We start from the raw sequence: 18,846 nt of genomic DNA on the forward strand, positions 1-18,846 counted from the left end.
TGCAAGAACAGCTAAGGCATCATTTGCATGCAACAGAATAAAAAGAGGCAGTACTGCTTCCACACATGTTGCTTGCAGGTGAGATGTCCTATGCTCCCTTAAAATTACTTGTCCTTGAAAATACAGACATGAGTAGTTTGTCTCTCCTGATGATCCCCTAAAGCAGGAATTAGTGGCCCTTTGACTGAAGAGGAAGGCAAAAGGCAAGGATGGACAGTACAAAGTAACCTGGCAGCTCCCACACTGATAAATAAGCAATAGAGGAAAACGAAGTATTTTGTTTTCCCTTCAAAAATTCACTCTGTCATTGTTAATGTACTTATAGCAACACATAGAAATTCACTCTAGGCAATAAAACTATGACTGGAAATGTAGCAACATTTATCCCTGGCCATTATGTGTCACATCATACCAGAGATAAAAATTGTCACCGAAGATCCATGTTAAAAAAACACTGCTATTCAGGAACAGGGATTTTTCTAGTGGTGCATATATGAGAGGAAGCCTGTCCTATAGCATCATTTCTTCAGTTCTTTATACCCCATACCTTCACTGCATACATAGAAATAAGAGGACTACTCTCGCAAATGTAAACGCATCCTTCTCTTGTAAGCAGCTACTTTGTAATTTAATGCATCTGGTCACCTTAGTTTCATAGACGCAAATTCTGTTAAAAAGAAGAAAGTACATTGCAGTAAAAAAATGCTGTTCTCATAGCAAAAAGCTCAAAAATGGAGGGAAAATATTTATCTCAGGAATGGAAAGGAAACATTTTGCAGGTTAAGATATCCTTTTGTACCTTCATCTGCTGCAGAAAGAGATACTATCCTTTCCTAAAAATAAAGTGAAATATATATATATATCTTTACATTGATTTAAATCCTGATTTTAAAGGCAGAAACCCAAAATTCCATCATATTATTTCAGGATGATTCTGTCATCCAAAGCAAGGATCTTAGTCTCCTGGATTCTTTCCCTTTAATTGATTGGCTGTTGAAGACTGAAGCTTGGCTTGTGAGGACAATGCTCTTTTGTAACATTTAGCTCTGAGGACTAATATTTTCATTGTCTGTTGCTGGATAACACTACAAACATAGGAAGAGCAGGTAAAAATCGAGGAACACACTATTAATGTGAGAATTTGGGGACAAAATATTTGTGATATTCCTTTCTGACATACCCAGTTATTCCACCAATAGCATGACTATATCAAAGAGAAAAGCTAACTGTTGAGAGTGCAGATCTTACCCTATAGGGAAAAGAAACGGTTATTGGAGTGCTGGAAATATAGTGAAGGCTGTTGTGAACACTGAACAGCAGTTTTACTGTCTTGGAGCCAGATTAGGCTCAAGAGGAAAGAAGGAAGAGGTAAAAAAATATTGATTATTAAAAATTAAGACACAAACTTGTTCTGCTGCTGTTGTACAAAGGCAAAGCCATAGCGGTTGTAGAAGCTTGGACTGCATGTGTGACCTACATAAAAAGCACAAGAGCAGCTGAAGAAAGTTTGGATAGAAGTTTAGAATGGACTTTGAATAAGAGAACACAGGAATCTGAAGGATTTTATTCCAGTCAGTATAGAACTGTACCTTTCCATTCACACTTTTATAAAAGACATGAAAAATGACGAGTCAGACTAAAATATACAGTTGGTTTTCAATGCATCTTTCTATATTGATGAAATATCGAGAAGGCAAATTTTTACAATGATTAAAAATGCATCCTACTATCCATAGCATACAGTTCATTGGAATATAGCTCTCTGAACTTGACTACATTCCAGATGATTAAAGATTTCTTCTTCTGTTTCTGGAGTGAGCTGTATATTATCTTTGATTGGAGACAACGGATCTGACTTTTTACAAGAAGGAAGTTTTTCATACTCTCTGCACAAAAAAAACAAAGACACAACAAAACCCAAGAATGTTATATGTTTCTAACCACATGTCTGTAAGAACATGAGTTATAACAAAGCAAGACCCCTCACCTAACTCACTCATCTATGGATAAGCCCAAAATAAAAATTTGTTAGGGAGAGTTTTAATTTTAATTACGCTACAACTGAACAACTTCACTGGAAGAGATTTCAACTCTTCCAAGTATCTTGTGACAAAATAATAGCTATTACTTTTATAACTGAAAGACTGTATGCACCCTATCATACTCTGGGTTATACAGTGTTCCTTAACACTAGGTCTTCTAAATAACTAGTTTCCTATATATCCCATGAGTCTTAACATTAGGATAGAACAGATTAGTGTCTCACATGATTTATTTGCCATCAGATGATATAATTCTTAAGACTGTTAATTTAGAAGCATTTTAAAATCTGAATAAACAATAAACAGAATACTCAGAGCTAAGTAAGTCTTGGCAGTGAGAAAATCTTTTTTTGAACTAAATTAAGGAAAGAATCCCCTAAAAGCTAATGTAAAAGTACTTTATATATATTATTCACTTCTATGTACATAAAAATATATATCCCAAGTATATATCCAGAAATTACAGATCACCCAAAACTGGATGGACAAAATGTTGATATTGGGAACTAAGTCTTGGAACCATCAGCAGGGAAAAGGAATAGAGTGCCATCTAGGCTCACTCTGTTCTATCTGCCTGTATTCTGATAAATCAAAACATAATGAGTTTTCTCCTTGTGAATTACCCTGGTCAGACATTTCCAATTAGAAGTCAAGCAATGCATACACAAACACTTTCACTTCCTCTTTGAAACTGTCATTCTTAACCCAGGATAATAAAGGATTATGAGGATATTATATATTATTATTATATACATAAAGATAATATATTATATAAAAGTATTATATTATCCTTTAGCAAGGGTAATAAATAGTAAGATTTCTAAAAACATTAATACTGCAAGTAATATTTTTTAAACAAAAATCAGTTGTATGTAATAGCCTACCATAAGGCTCAAACCTACCAAAATATATTAATCTGACTTAACATATGTTCAGTCTCACATTTATTAATACTACTCAGTGCAGAGAGAATACTTTTGTCCTACTCACATTTATTTTCAGGTTAATGAGAAAATTTTATTTAATTATTCAAAGTTGAGATTGTTACTTGGAGCTGAGAAAGCTTTGTCACTAGGAGTTTTTACCCAAGTCCATGGAAATAACGTAAATTAGAATACTTACACTTCTGTTTTGTTTGTTTGTTTTAAAATAATCCTTTTCCTTCAAGTTCAAAACTTGAAGGTATTTGTAGAAACTTCAAGTTAGCCAAGCCGTGCACAACGGAAAAGAATAACGTGCAAAAATGTTTCTTGTAACCAGACTTCAGCTAACAGAAATATTTCATCAATTCACCATCATCTTCTGACAATCAGGCATCTCAAAATGTGAAAGGCACATAAAGTTAAGTAGAAAGAACCTTGAATACAAGAAATTTTGGCAACTTTTATGCAGCTTTTGCATTTAGACTAACAAATGCCTTTTGGTATTTGATGTCAAATAATGGTAATAATTTTCATATAAATGACATTAAACTAAATGCAATATTTCAATAAATGAATTTTAGCTGAAAGATTTTCCTGGTTGGAAAAAAGTAGTAATTAGAAGAGCATATTTACCACAAATCATACTTCATGGTTACAGCAAAAAAAAAAAAGTATACAGGATGCTAAATAAAGGCTAAGCCACTCACCTTTTAAATTGGAAGTTTTTCCGGAGTTCACCAATGGCCGCTTGCAGTCCCAGCTTATTTTCAACATCACAGTGATTTCTCTTTTGCACAGGTGACAGTTTCCTACTTAATCCACTTACTTTAGCTGGTATCAATGGCTTGAGCTTTGTTACAATATGCGATCCTACACAGCTGGATTTATGTAAACCAGGAACCTGTGAGATTTTAATATTACAGCACAAATGGTTAAAATGGCAACCTGTAAGCAACAGGAATTATGCTGCAAAGCTTATAATCAAAAATAAAGTGCTTTACATTGTGTTGAGGTAATGCAATCCGAACTACTACATCTAGCACTGAGCGTTTTTTCATATGTACAAGTACATGAAACTCATTTTGCTATGACCTAATTCCTAATTCCTAAAAGTCAGTGCGGTTTTTATATTTCATATACTCATCGCCCACAATCTCTTATATTCCTGTAAATTTTTTGGGTCAATACCAGGCTAACTGGCTGATAACCACTCTGATTGCTGCTATGATGCTTTTTAATACTGATAAAATACTGTTTATCATTTTTGCCTTCTTGAACTTCATGCACAAAAATTAAGAAGTTTATTTTAACAACAAAAAAACCACACTAAAGCCTAATCTGCAGGATTTTTTTTTGAGTAGCTTACCATATTTCATAAATTAGAAGTTATACCTATTGCTATCTATTTAATCACTCTTCCTACTTGTACTACATGTGCATAATCAGAGCACAGTTTTCAAATATACATAATCTACTTTTACACAAAGTTAAAACTTTCTTTACCAAGTAAGTTCACACATGGCAAAAGGCCAGAAATAACTTGTTCATATATTCCATCATTTTCTTCTGTATTACATACACTTATTTTTTTCCCCATTTTATTGGGAAGTAGCCATATGGAAGCACTAGAACCTTTTACTGTTTGAGACATTCTGTCACTTTGTTGTGCAAACTACCCTCAATTACCAGCTTCCAAGTGATCACTCAATTCTAGCCTGCTGTTTTAGCTTTTATCTGGCACTATGAGAACCAAAATGTAATTATCAAAATACAATACCTACAGCAGAGATTGTGACTGCCTACAGTTGTAACTTCTTATTTTATAATTGGCTACATAAGATTAGTTTACAACCTTAGGTTGTAAATAAGGCACCTATTTCCATTTGGACAATGTTAAGAATAAAGCATTTTGCTCTAAATGAATTATCTGTTTTGCTGGATCACCTTTGGTGATGACACAGCTCTGCCTACTTCAGGTGCTTCACTTAACTAATGCAAATAGCTCTTCCTCATCCAAGTATTTACTATTGACCACCTAATGCCTTTTTTCTTGAAATGAAAAAAGGTTAGCAGCCTTTTCTTCAAATAGAATTCATACTTCAGTTCTTTCCAAATGACATCACATTTTGTGATTCCCAACTGCACATACTCATTTAAATTGAAATTACATGGTTTCTACCTGAATAGACTAAACAGATCTTGGAATCCCAAATAAAAATTGAAAAAAAATGAAGTTTAAGATTAAATTATAACAAGGATAACAGTAAAAAAATAATAAAATCCTAAAGCTCCCCACTTCTTAATATTTTGCTGTTTATCTATTACCTTAGAAATTTTGAAACACTCATCAAGTCACCCATAATCCTACATTTCTTTGTCGTACTGACTTATATTGGAGTTACAACTTCACTTATCCCAAAGTAGGCAAAGTTACACGTCAAACACTCACTAAGAAACTAAAAACCAGGGTACATTGCTCTCTTTTGTCAGTATCACCCTCATGCTGAGCTTGCAGCAATTATGGAAAATAATTAGCAGTAGAAAACACAGCTGGAATACTATCACAGAAAACTACAAGGTCCTAGAGACCTCATTATCTTATAGTCACCTGTTGGTGAAAAGCTTCTATTAGTTTTGATATAAAAATTGACTAGCTAGATACTTCATATTTTGGATTTGAATCATGATAAGGGTTGATAACTTCCCCAGATTACCTCCCCCAGTTATTAAATTTCTCCACAGACCAGCTATATTATTCAGCTTACCAAAATAAGAATAATTTATGTTTTAAGTGATTGACTGCTTCTTCCCTAAATCTGGAACTCTTAATTCGCTTTAGCATCTCTTGCTGTACTTAGGACAAGCAAAGATTTCCGTTGTTTCACACTTGCAGTAAGCAATCCTAAGGGAAAACTGAGCCAAAAGTGGTTCTCTGTATCTCTACCTTCCCCTCTTCAATCCTGGTTACTTGTTCCAGTTGTCTTACTGGTGCTATGACTCACACAAGCCTGGGAGTCTGGGTGGGCCCACATGATTGGCCTTTTGGCTGTTGTTATCAAGTTAGTGTGCAGCCAGGTCAGTTTCCTGGTCCAATTCATTTCAAGTGTTATATTATTACCAGCACATAAAGGAAGCAGACAGAATGCATGGACAAAAATACCCTCCTAGTAGCTGCTTGTTTTAAACTAACCCTGCTGTCCTCGGATTTTCAGCAGATTCCTATTGTCTGAAGAGCTTCAAGCATCCTGAAAATTTGTTTATATAGGATGCTTATATTATCTCAGTACTTTCACACTGTGTATTCCCTAATATAACTTTAAGGTGAGCAAAACATTATGCAAAACAGATTAAACACATTCTTAAAACAAAAGCAATAAAATTCTGAATCCCAGTACAATTTCATTTCATAGCTCAGTTTTTTTGACTAGAAGTGGGCAAAATGTTAATCTAATGAAAAAGCATCGATTTTTTGTTCCAGCTATTCTAGAATAAAGATGTGAATTCCTCCTTAACACAGAAGTTCCTAACAATGACCACAAGATGTCACTGTTATACAAAACATGCACAATATTCTTGGTTGGCAGAGAAGCTTGCGCTTTTTAGTCTATCAGGAAAAAAGTTAGTAAGGGTGTACACCAAAGAATGAAAGTGTCTTCCTTCGACTTAAGAGTATTTTAGCCAATTCTAATGACAATGCCTAAGGAGTCAGTGTGCTTCTAGCTGTTAAGGTCTTAGAAGTTCGGTAAATTAGACAAATGGGTAAAGCTCTTAGAAATGTCACAAAAACAAGGGACATAGTTTGACATTTAAACACATTTTTTCTAGTAAAAAGAGGAAGGAGGCTGCTAAACTAGCAGATTTATCAAAACAAGCAATAAATGAATTTGCATCTTGTGAATATATCTAGATTACGAACATGACTGCACTTTGTATGATAAATCCTGTGTATTTAGCATGCCTGAGGAAAATTAAGATGTGTTCTTTTGCCTTGTCTTAGCTTCTTATTTTATGCTGAAGGGTTTAAAATTCCCAAACAAGTTGCAACTGTGATATCAATCATAGGTGGACTGGTTATAGTTCAACCCAACTCTGATATAGATGAACAAGTATATAATTTTATCCTGCCAGCACGTGCATTGCTTAAGATGTTTCAGTAAGAGTTGTAGAATGAACTAGTAGAAAGTAAAAACTGATTTTCAGAGTTTACTAGAGCTCATAGTGAAGTTAGAAGAATTCTTACCTTTGTCTTTATGATCGTTCTTTTTCTGTCAGTTTGAAGAGCAGAAAATACTGAAGACTGAATACATTGATCACCAACCAGTTTCGAATTTAAGTCAGATTCCTTCATCAAAAGAAAATTGATTAGGATTTAAAACAGGTTTGTGTCTTGTTTCATTTTTAACACAGAGTATATTTTTATATTTACACATATATACCTTACAAGTAATTCTAAGAACTTATACAAAAACCTGGGCTTATTTTCTGCTAACAACTTTATAGTGACACATATATGCTTTCTGAAAGGACTTCTTCAGAGACTAAAAAAAAGCACAGAACGAAAACCAGCCTACCAGGATTTTTTAGGACCCACCGTAGTGGTAGCAGTGGAAAGACTGCAGACAAACTAAAACCAGAGAACAGACTTGATTTAAGCTAGTAAGTCAATCCATTCTATATAACTACGTTAAGCATTGACAAATTTTGTTAGCACAAACTACATATTCTACAGTGTATAATTTTGAAGAGAAGACTTTGCTGCCTGATTTCTTTTATAATTTAAAGTGAAAGTAAATACTGAAACAGTGGGTAATATTCTTACTTCTGCATCTGAACTGTTGTTAGAAATACGCAGTAGTTCTGAAGACTCCAAATTGCATTCGGACAGCTCAGAAGAACTTTGAGACTTCGATGACTGTTCCAGTTCTGTTAAGAGGGAGGATTCTTCCTCCAATTCACCACACGCTGCCCCACTCTCTGTTTGTACCCCATTGATCTGATCTTGGGATACCGCACAGTTGCTTCTCTGCTGGTGAAACTGCTGTGAAAATACAGTACAAGATGGACCAGGATTTCCTGAATTACGTATGAGGCTGCTAAACCACTGGAAGCAGTTTTTCTGTGTTTCTCCAGGAGATGTAAAGATAGTCCTTGTTGATTTTTCAGTTTCTGAAAACTGAGAAACATTTTCTGCTACATGTTTTACTTCCTGTTTCTGGCAATCCTGCTCAGCATCTTGAGTTAGGTCACCATCATCCTTCTTTATTGTACTATCAAACATAATTGCATCGTTGCAGAAAAACCTAAAAAAGTACAAAAAGGTGAAGGCAATGGAGAAGAAAGTTACTGTAAATAAGTATGTCATATCCAAAATCCAATAGTCGTCTATATCCATCAATTTTATTTTTGAAGTCCACTTGCAGACACAAATTATTTTGACAATTGGTAAAGTCTTAGTCCCTCAGGGAGGTACTTAATAGGCAACAGTAAAAAAAAAAAAGTGAAAAAAGCATGCATAAACATGTAATTAATTAACTGATATACTAATAGGATCCTTAATCTGGAAGGAGAAACAGCTAGGAATCCTACAAAGTTTAAAAATATCTTCATTAATTATCATAAAGCTCAACAGCAGTGATAAGAAATGCTAAAGTGTTTCAATGAGAACTAGAAGCTATTTAGTTCTTTACCATGCTATAGCAGCAGCTCCTAAGTGGAAGTCAGAGCTTTTTAAGAAACTGACCATCGCTTTAGAGAACTTACTACTGCTGACAACTCCCAATTTCTGATGCAGCATAACAAGTCTTCAAACTCAGGAAGGTGTGTGTTAACACTAAAGAACATCAATATTAGACTCTTCCATAAAATTACACAGCTCAAAAATATTCAAATTATTTAAGATAAATATTACATTATAAGATACATAATTGTGATAATATTTTGCAAAACCAATTCAAGTAGCTGTGGCCAAGTTGAAACAAAAACCCATAACACACAGCCAATTAAAAAAATAGCAAACCCAGACTCTCTCTTCTCAAAGTGCTGGTACAGAGATCAGGAGCATGAACTGAATGGAATATGAATAGGTATTTTGTCATACGGTATGATGAGGTTTGGCATGACTGAAACAAACAAAAAACCCTATCAACATAAGTCAATATAGTTACTCACTGCTTAAATATTTGGCACAAAGCAACTATTTTTTTTTGAGATATGTCATATGACCTTTACCAGAAAAAGAAATATGGTCAATTCCTAATTAATTTTGATACCCAGAGGCTAGACTGCATTGAATAGCCTCAGTCTTTATCTCTGCAGTAAAAAAAACCATTTATCTACCTAGTTCATGCATAGACAGTATACCTAGCACAAATGGTTCTCCGTCTCTGCTCAGGACTACAGGTGCATTAATACAGTTCCATAAAATAGGCTGAGGTAACATTTTCCTCCTCTTCAGTTTTCAGATTATTTCAGCAACCAGGACAGCAAATAGTATTTTGTTACTTATTAAAACATGTGAGGCAATCATACCTGCTTCTTGTTCCTGGAACAACTACAGCATCCTTTTCTTTGTTTTTCCTTTGTAGAAAGGAAGCAAATTTATTTCTAACTCTGGGCAAGGCATTAGAGCTTTCCTGAGTGACAGAACTCCCTGAAGAATCAAGGTTTTGTATTGCTGAGACACACTTTTGTGCTTGACCATCATGATCACTCTCCTCCTTCAATTTTTTTGCTTTTGAAAATGAATATTGGTTCAACAGATCTCCATCTGAGATTTCGTCTAAATCAAAAGACAACGTAAGTATCAGTATACAAGTGTGTTCTAGAATTAGCCAGTTATGAAAGAATTGAGCATTACATATTTACACTCACAAGCCTAAAAAAAATAAGGTCTGGTAGGAAAATTCTTGACACTACAGTTTAGAAGACTTTAACACAGTTGTTTTCTAGTAAATAGCCTTCAAAGTAACTTTCTCTGAAAAGGCAGATGGAGTGAAGGCAACACAGCTAAAATGAAACATGATGTTTGGTTGGTTGGTTTTTTAAACACTTCAAAAGCAAAACTGAATTTGACTTGAAGGCAGGTTGCTAAACCAGGGAGCAGGAAGATATCAAGAGTAACAAAGACAAAAAAGGAGCCCTAACAACATAATAAAAAAGTAAAGGCAGCAGAGGACGAGAAAATACTTAACCATATCAGATGAAGCACGATGGGGAAAAATAATTGCTTCTATTACAAGCCCACAGCTTATTTCAGAGCATAAAACTTAAGTGGTATAGAACACAAGATAGCATAGATTTACTAGAGATACAGGGGATAAAGGCAGCACAGTGTTGGAAGAGTACAGAAAACATTCTTTAAATTTTCTGGCTCACCAAATACAAACTCTAGGAAAACAAGGTTGTTCCCATTGCTTCAGATGCCATTTTAAGATGGAAATTATAATAAAAAAAATTATAAAATAGAACAGATGGTATTAAACATGACAAAATTGAAAGCAATGAAATTTTATAGCAAATTTAAGTTAGTTAAAATTAAGTGCTGCTGAAAGTTTGCTGCCACCCTTAATTATTATGTAGGCTTTAATATTCATTAGTCTGGCAGCTTGTTAAAAACAGAATACAGACAACAAAAACTAAGAGTTAGGCCTCTAATATCTCATGCCATCAATCCCAAGATAAAATGCTTTCTTTCCTCACAGTCACCTACTGTTATTTATAGCCTTCTTTTAATGAAAACTTACCACTCCTTGGCCTTTTTGCCAAGAGCTCTTTGACTGGAAGTTTTAGTCCTTTAACACTAATTATCTTCTCCATGCCTTTGGTTGTTGGTTTCTCTAGTAACTGCATTTTGTGAGGAACAGTATCTGCATTATGGCCAAGCTTGTAGTCTCTGCTCCAAATGCTATTTACATGATTAGCAGGTCTGTCATTCCAGCCACAACTTCTCTGCTGCACAGGCTGAAAAATAAATAAATGAAAAGGCACAAGTTTATAATTTTGCCTTCTACATATGATTTCTTCATTTAGCATATAATGACATTTAATCATTTTTTCATGAATGTTCAGACTCACATGAAAATCTTAATATATAACTTCAGAACAAAGGCATTACCTGTGCAGTGTCAGGATTATAGTTATCAATTTGTTCCATTGTATCAATATCAATGTTGCCAATGGCAATTTGAAAGGCAGTATCATCACCAAAATGTCTGTTCCCATCATATTAAAGGAAAATATCTGAATATTACATCAAATTTCAAGAATCACGACATGAAAGCTGTTTCCCATTTTTGTTCTAAAAAGCACTGCTAGAATATCAACCAAAAGCATTAATACTACTACCCATGGCTCAGTCTAATGCAACAACAATTGCAATAGATCTGCAGTGCTCAGCAAATAAAAAAACTCAAAAGGAAAACCTTCACTCATCAGCAGGAAAGTTACAATCTTTCTCCTTTCTGATTTCTGGAAATGCCAGAGTTTAGGCAGCTTGATGAACATACAAAGCTAGTAGCTACATCAACAGTCCTTCTCTTTTTTAATTTTCCTAATCTTACATGTTGAAATTTATGCTGCACAAATGTGGCAAAATTCTACTTGTTCTATAGGAAGAAATACATGGTAAAACAGGAAATGCTTAGATTAGGGAATAAGTTGAACCCAGATTGCAAGAATTAAACTGGCAGAGATAACACACCTAACATGGGCAGAAGCTAAAGACAGTCTTAAACAGTTTAAATATAATCTGTATTTAATGAGTTGTTTTCTAAAAAGAAAAGGAAAAAAAAATCAGCAGTGTCCACCTAAAGTGGCATGTCACTCAGTCTCTGCACTTTTTGTTAATTAAAATTAAAGCAAAAGTGAAAAGAACTTCCTAAGATTGCATACAAGCCAGGCTTTAGTCAACAGCAGAGATGCAACGAAGAAATAGAAGTTCATCACAGAAGCAATGAAAAGCAGAAGATCCCACATCTGCTCACCCTTACTTCCCCACTCTGCTGTTTTAGCACAAAGGATACCGTCCTGCGTAAATTAGTGTTTCTGGATCAATATCTTCCCCATATGCATTCAGAGGAACTAATTTTCTGTTGACAGGATCAAAAACTAACTGATAAAGGAATGTATTATTGGCTCGTGTAAAACCCTGTATGTATTCTTCTGGTACTGTTATATTCATCTTCAAGTACTGTCCCATTTTTTTAATAACCTGTAAAAAAAAATTACTCAACTTTATCATTTAAACAAGTTATACAAAAAGTTAACTATATTTCAATTATTAAGTATCTTTGCTTGTAATTAAATGTAGAATGTGTGTCCTGCTACAACAAACAGATTCAACTTAAAAAGGGGAAGGAAAAAAAGTTCTGTACATTATTTTCTCACTTTCAAGTCATTTACCATCACATAAATAACACAATTCAACTCTTTAAAAATATTTCTCGTCCAATAAATAAATACAGAATCTGAATAGAAATAAAGAACACCTTCCTAAGGTACATTTGTTTAAACTAATGCATATCAAATTTTATAATTTATATTATCAGAACACATAAGCAGTTACACAGGTGTTTTTAGGATAGAAAAAACAAATGAAATCAGATTTCTCCCCACCTCTCCATTACTCACTACAAACGACTACATATTGATCTGGTAGCTCTTCCTATATGTTGTTACTGCACCACTCTAAAGGAAGTTCCTAAAAACTCATTGATCTCTACATTTTCCAGTTTCACAGAAGGCAGATTATGTTCTTTTGAAGACAGAATTTGTCATACTGTTAGAAGATACAGTTGCTTTATTTGGAGAGAAGAAACTCTGTTTTGGCCATGCATCCTAAATGCAGGGAAATTTACCCATCTAATTAAGAAGTAAGAGTTTGAACACGTACTGTTGGAATACTTTATATCTTTTGACTCACTTATGACTTTCCAACACCATTGGAAAACGAACGTGATTAATCACAACAAATTACTAAGTGAAAAGTTTTTCAAATTATTAATTCCCAACATTTTGTTCAAAAAGAGATACATTAAAGGAAACCATGATTCATATGGGAAAAGTCCTAAGTTCCCTTTTTAGTTACACAAAAACCAATCAAACCAGTTGCTTTGATGCCTGCTTTACATAATGCAAAACATTTTCAAACTAAAACTCTTTCTATACAGCATATGAGAAAAAAAACCCACACACACTAGAGCACACAAGTAACTTAATATGTTAGACTGCATATTTAAATACTTTTCTAAATTACATTTACCTGCCTCCAGCAAAGCCACATAAGGTATTTTTCTTATTAGCTCTTAAAAATCTTTCTTCTCCCTTACTACCTACACAGAAGTTATTCCCACTCTCTTAGCCTCTGTATTTCCTAATCTAGATTTGTTTTCATTTCATACATTGGATAAGAAACAAACAAAAAGCACCTACTTTATTTTTGTTTTGCACCATAAACTTTTCTTCCATAATGTTTCTAATATTTAAATGTCTGTATCCACATGTATGTAATTAAATGCAAAAAAAGGAATAAAAATTCCCAATTCCTGCCCCCCCCCCCCCACAGATAAAAGTGTACTTATACAAGAATAACAGCGTTCAGTTAGCAGTTCTAATAACTAATCTGCAAAATCAGAAGACAATGCATGTAATGAGGTAAAAAAAAAACCTCTCCTCAAACAGAATGTCCTTGAAGGATTAGAACAATTCTTTAGTTCAGTTTAGTTCGATATATTTCATTAAATACATAATAGCTTCAACAGTTGAGTAAGTTTAGCTCAGAGTCTTTTTAAATCACAGGTAAAAAAAAATACTTATTTTAGCATTCTCCTCAAAACGGAAGAAGTCAAGAACCCCTCATATTTTCAATTCAGTGTTATTTTCATATATATACTCATATAGGCTCCCAAAAAGCCAATGCACAAAGGAAAACCAAGTTTACCTTTATAATATCTGGATTGTTTGCTATTTTTAGTAACTTGCATGCTTTAGCTAACCCAATTCCGTGAATTGAGGAGAGGTAGTCACAACCAGAAAGAATACACATGTAGCGGAATTTCTCTTCTGTGAATACATTTCCAAGCTGCTTGCAGTTTCCTAGTCGAGCTCGATCTATCTCTAGTCCATTTCCAAACTTGTCGATTTTCAGAAACACCTGGAAATTAAGAGGAAGCATAAATAATAACTTTCAGCCATATAAGGTAGTTCACTGTACTTGGTGGCAACAACAGGGGCTGGATGCTATTCTCGTTCTTTTGTTTCCCCCTTTTACTGTAGAAGAAAAGATTCATACATTAAACACATTTGGCAACTTCAAACTCTGCTTTTAAGGATCAGCAAGAGGTAAAGGATATCAGTGTTTCCTTTCATACCTTTTTACATCCAAAAGCTAAAAGATCAGAGTCTTCTGTAATTATAGCTTGAACCATGCCAGTCTTATTAAGATAAGCCAACTGAGCATCAGCTTCATATGGTGCAACAATACAATCAATTCCCCGGGCTCGTGCAGCCTATATGTAAACAAGAAGCATACAAGCACTTTGCATCAATTTTCGGTAATTGTCTTAAGACATCTGAAAGCATGACAACTTCTACCTTAAACTACAACCACAATCTTTTGGTCACATACCCATCCCTCCCTACAGCCCAATATTTCATGCTCAAAACTCACGTTTCAAGCAGTTTAGACCTATATAAACAGGTTTTCAATAACAATCTTTCCTGTGTTGGCCTGTAACACCATGGTCACTGCATCTGACCACAAGTGCCAGTTTCATACTCATGCAAGTTATATTCTGGACAAAGGAACACAGCACTACAACAGATGTAATACTATTTTGATAAAGGTCCTACAACTGCAGGGAAGGAGAGCAAAAATCTACTAGAAATGTTTTTAAGCAGCCAAAATTTTTTCTCTAGTCTATTCTCAGGCACTTGCTGAGGGAAAAAAAAAAAAAAAAGTGTTTAGTTTTGTGCAGCAAAAGTAAAATTGCTGGTGTTATCAAAGTTCATAGCAGTAGGAAGAGGTATATTTCAACTGACACATCATCACTATTTGCACAAGTTGAAGCTTGTTAACAGTACCCAACATAATCCAGGTAGAGCAGGAGTGTCAAACTCGTTTTCACTGGGGCATATATCAGCCTCGCCGCTGCCTTCAAAGGGCCAAATGTAATTTTAGAACTGTATAAGTGTAACTACTCCTTCATTTATACAGTCCTAAAATAACATTCCACCCTTTGAAGGCAAAGGCAAGGTGGATATGTCCCCTGGTGAAAATGAGTTTGACACCCCTGAATTAGAGGTTAAGAAGGGGGGAATATTTTTCTTGTCTACATGGAAGAGGTAGTGATGTGACAGCTACCTTTTGCATAGATATTTTAAAAAAAAACCAAAAAACAAAAAACACAAGACACAAAAAATCAAACACACAAACAAAACCGCTGTCAGTATCAACAGCACCGACAACTTACTTTAATAACTTCATGAGCCATAACATGGGTAACATTTATACTGCGCCCAAAACATTCCCTAGCTTCTGCCAGTCTCCCTTCCTGCAACAATTGTTTCCCCTTCAGAAGACTGGCTTGACGCTTCCTGAAAGATAAACAAAAACATCCACCAATCTCGGATTAGCAGAAAGGAGTAAGAAAGACAGACAGGAAGGGGGGGGGGTATAAATTCTTTTGCAGATAAACATTTCCCAAATCAGTTGTACTGGGTAATTTTTTAAAACATAAGAATAACCAAGTCATTTTATTGACATGGATGAATAGATTGGCATGTTGAATTTACAATATTTTCTCAGAAAACAGTGACAACTCAAGAACTGAAATCAGCAGCGTAAAAGAAGAGATTCACCCACCCTCAGGTTGCAGTAAAATAGGTTCAATGAAACTTGGGAGTATCTAACATTAGAAACTTATTGGTTTAGAAGACAGAAGGCATAATTTACTTAATTTCAAACATCGGAAATTGTTAGCTCCACACTGAAGGAAACAAATATCTCATGAGAATTTATAAATAAAAACCATCAGTGAAAATTTCTCACCACTTCTGTGAGAAGTCCCATTACACAGGGACCTGAATCCACACATGAAGCAAGTTCATCTGATTATTTATAGAGAAAGATGAAGAAAGTGGTGTTATTTTTAAAGAAAATTGAATTGGGAAGAAATATTTTTGTCCAGAGATCACAACAGTGAGTAAACTAAAAGCCTTTAATACATTATAGGAACTAATGCTCAGAGGTTTACTTCCTTCCTCTATAGAAGGGCTTTCATTTATGAGATGTATTTCTATTTTTGGAATAAAATCTCTAAGAAGAGGTTTGTATGATTTTTAAATGTGAATTAAATTAAATAACATTACATCACAGGGAAGTTTACCACAGATTACTAACTAGATGAAGTTTGAGGTTTTTCAACTTCAAAAATGAATTATACTGTTAAACATGCTGCTTTGCTTGCAATTCAATACAGTTCAGTACTTACTCTCGTCTGGCCTTTTCCACTTCCTTCTTAGAAGGTAAGGTGCATCCATCAAATACCAAAATTGGTTTAATTCCAAATGAGAGGAGCATATCAACAAGTTTCATACAGAAAGCTACATAACTGTATCAACAATAACGAAAGAAAAGAAATATAAACCTTATTGTTAAACACAAGTCTATTACATATCTTCTCTTTGCAGGAAAGGAGAACTGTAAGTTTAAGAGTAACTAGTGTTCAAGGATCATCATGGGCCATATATTGCCTCAGCATCACAAAAAGATTAAGAACAGTTGGACGCTGGTTTGTTTGGGTTTTTTTTGTTTGTTTGGTGGTGGTGGGGTTTCTGTGTTGTGTTTGTTTGTTTTTAAGACAAATGTTCTACCTCCCAACACAGAACTGGACTGACTGCTCCCTATACTCCTACACAAAATGAATTGAGAACTTGAGTACAATTCAGTTTGATTTTCTTATGTTAGGATTCAACACTGCCAAAAAACTTTACAAGTTAAAACACAGATCATCTTTTTAGTTTCAGCAACTTGATTCATAATGGCCAGGGAAACAGGAGGCAGATGAGTACAGTACATTATCTTTCCCTGAAGCCTTTTCAAAGGCAGACTAAGTGCACTTTTCTAGAGGTGGAGGAGTGATAGAGTATTAAACCTCTCTTTGTGGAACTATCCACTTTTCTCTCCAGATGGTGGATACATGCTACAGACAGACATGCAAACCTGTCTTCCCATAATAAAAATAGAGGCACAGTATTGAAAATATTCCAAAAGACAGGAGAGCACCCCAAACTGTACTAATCAGTGAAGGTGGTGTATGGACCAGGAGGCAATCCTCCACTGCCTTCCAACCCTGTCCCATAGTTACATATTTGTAGCGAATTCCAGACTTTATGCATTTGCTTGGACCTCTGATCTCCTTACTCATTATTTCTACAGATCTGTAGGAGTTCATTTCATGAGCAGCATAGAACTAAAATCTAATAGCTGCTGTAAACATAAAGTGCATTATAAGGACGCTCAATATACGTATAAAAATCAACTTTGCTTTTTCTTTTAAGGACACTGTTTAAAACAGCATGTGCAACCTTTCCAGCAGGGGTCCGGAAGGGGACAGGGCTTAGGAACACTAAGGATAAGAGCACTAAAGAAACCGGATTTAAAGCTACAAAACATAGACTGAAAAATAATTGTGATTTTTGAGAGACAGGAGCAAATAAGGGTGTATCTATGTAATACCTCAATTCAGATGAATTGTAAAGCGTGAAAGGACTCTTTACACTATAATTAAAGTGCCAGTCTGGAAAACAATTTATTTATAACCAGTATTTCCATTCCCAAAAAGTACAACTGAGACTGAGAATTCAGAAGCAACAGTAAGAAGTGAAACTGCCTTAACTTAGTTTTTAGCTCACGAAAAACCAAACTAACAAAACTCCGGTTTGTAAGAGGGTAGAGACTGAAACCTAACAAAGACTTACAGATCTGTCGGCTCTCCTCGGGCCAGCTTTTCAGCACAAGCATAAGCCCCTTTGTGCAACCAACAGTAGGTGTCCACAGCTACCGCCTGCCCTTTGTATTTCTTCACGTGGGTAGGTTCAGCAGCCTCCTTGATAAACTGGAGTAGACCCTGAATCCCCATGATGTTGGTTAAACTGCAGGCGGGAAAACGAAAAGCGTGAGCACGAGGCTGACAGTCGATCTGTGCACAAGGAACGTCAGGTTAGGTAGCAGACAGGGTGCCGGGCTGAACCAGACACGAGAAGCTCCTGCGAGTGCCGTCGCGCACCCTGCACAGCGGCAGCTCCTGACCGCCCTCCGAAGAGATGCAAAACACGAAGCCAGCGGCGAGCGCGGCCCGCAGGGACGGATCTCCCTGCTCCCGGCGGGCTCGCAGGGGGGCAGCAGGGCCCGCGCACGCCCCCCTACCGACAGCGGGGTCGGGAGGGCGCACAAGCGGTGCCGAGCACGGGCCGCTCCCCCCGCTTCGGTCGGGGGCTCAGAGGCCGGCGGGACCTCATGGACGCCTCCGCTCCGTCCCGAGCAGCTTCCACACAGCGGGGCGCACGTACCGACACGGCGAACCGTACCTGTCCGGGGGCGAGAGAGCCTAAAGCAACTCTGCCGGCTCGGGGCCGCCTCCCCCATGGCGCCGCTGCCGCCTCTACCTCAACGCGGGCCGCCGCTGCCCGGGAAAGGGGAGGCACAAACCGGGGGACACGATCGCCAACCGCCGCGGAGCGCCGCGCGCCAGTACCTCGCTAGGGCGGGGGGAAGGGGTGGACGCCCGCGCGCCGGTCCCCACGCGCGCCGCTCTGCTCTGCTCAGCCGTGGCGCGCGGCAGCAGTTCGGGGCTTTCAAGCAGCGCGCGCTCAGGGTAGTGGCC

General features: G+C 36.3%; 1 protein-coding gene across 2 annotated transcripts; it reads right to left on the reverse strand.

Annotated features, from left to right (window-relative positions):
• Nucleotides 1–1,536: 1,536 nt before the first annotated feature.
• On the reverse strand, nucleotides 1,537–18,841 carry EXO1 (exonuclease 1). 2 transcript variants are annotated; one of them, XM_065834511.2, is made up of 14 exons: nucleotides 18,718–18,841; nucleotides 17,942–18,115; nucleotides 16,453–16,572; nucleotides 15,433–15,556; nucleotides 14,332–14,469; nucleotides 13,902–14,114; nucleotides 11,986–12,173; nucleotides 11,079–11,175; nucleotides 10,708–10,924; nucleotides 9,494–9,743; nucleotides 7,785–8,265; nucleotides 7,206–7,307; nucleotides 3,673–3,866; nucleotides 1,537–1,886 (listed from the first exon to the last, which is right to left on the reverse strand). In XM_065834511.2, the coding sequence occupies exons 2-14, from the start codon at nucleotides 18,100–18,102 to the stop codon at nucleotides 1,745–1,747; spliced, it is 2,427 nt and encodes an 808-aa protein (XP_065690583.1). In that variant the 5' UTR covers nucleotides 18,103–18,115; nucleotides 18,718–18,841; the 3' UTR covers nucleotides 1,537–1,744. The 2 variants fall into 2 exon arrangements, with proteins under 2 accessions (XP_065690583.1, XP_065690584.1); XM_065834512.2 differs by lacking the exon at nucleotides 18,718–18,841 and adding an exon at nucleotides 18,551–18,690.
• Nucleotides 18,842–18,846: the final 5 nt, after the last annotated feature.

The sequence above is a fragment of the Patagioenas fasciata genome, chromosome 3 (genome assembly GCF_037038585.1).
Source record: "Patagioenas fasciata isolate bPatFas1 chromosome 3, bPatFas1.hap1, whole genome shotgun sequence".
In the NCBI taxonomy this organism is placed as follows: Eukaryota; Metazoa; Chordata; class Aves; order Columbiformes; family Columbidae; genus Patagioenas; species Patagioenas fasciata.

Excerpts from the sequence above, each read along its gene's own strand:
- EXO1 (XM_065834511.2), bottom strand. The coding sequence starts at position 18,102 with ATGGGGATTCAGGGTCTACTCCAGTTTATCAAGGAGGCTGCTGAACCT. Across the intron at positions 10,925-11,078 it reads ATAATCCTGACACTGCACAG|CCTGTGCAGCAGAGAAGTTG; the intron begins GTAATGCCTTTG and ends TTTATTTTTCAG. Across the intron at positions 7,308-7,784 it reads ACAACAGTTCAGATGCAGAA|GAATCTGACTTAAATTCGAA; the intron begins GTAAGAATATTA and ends CTTTTGATGAAG.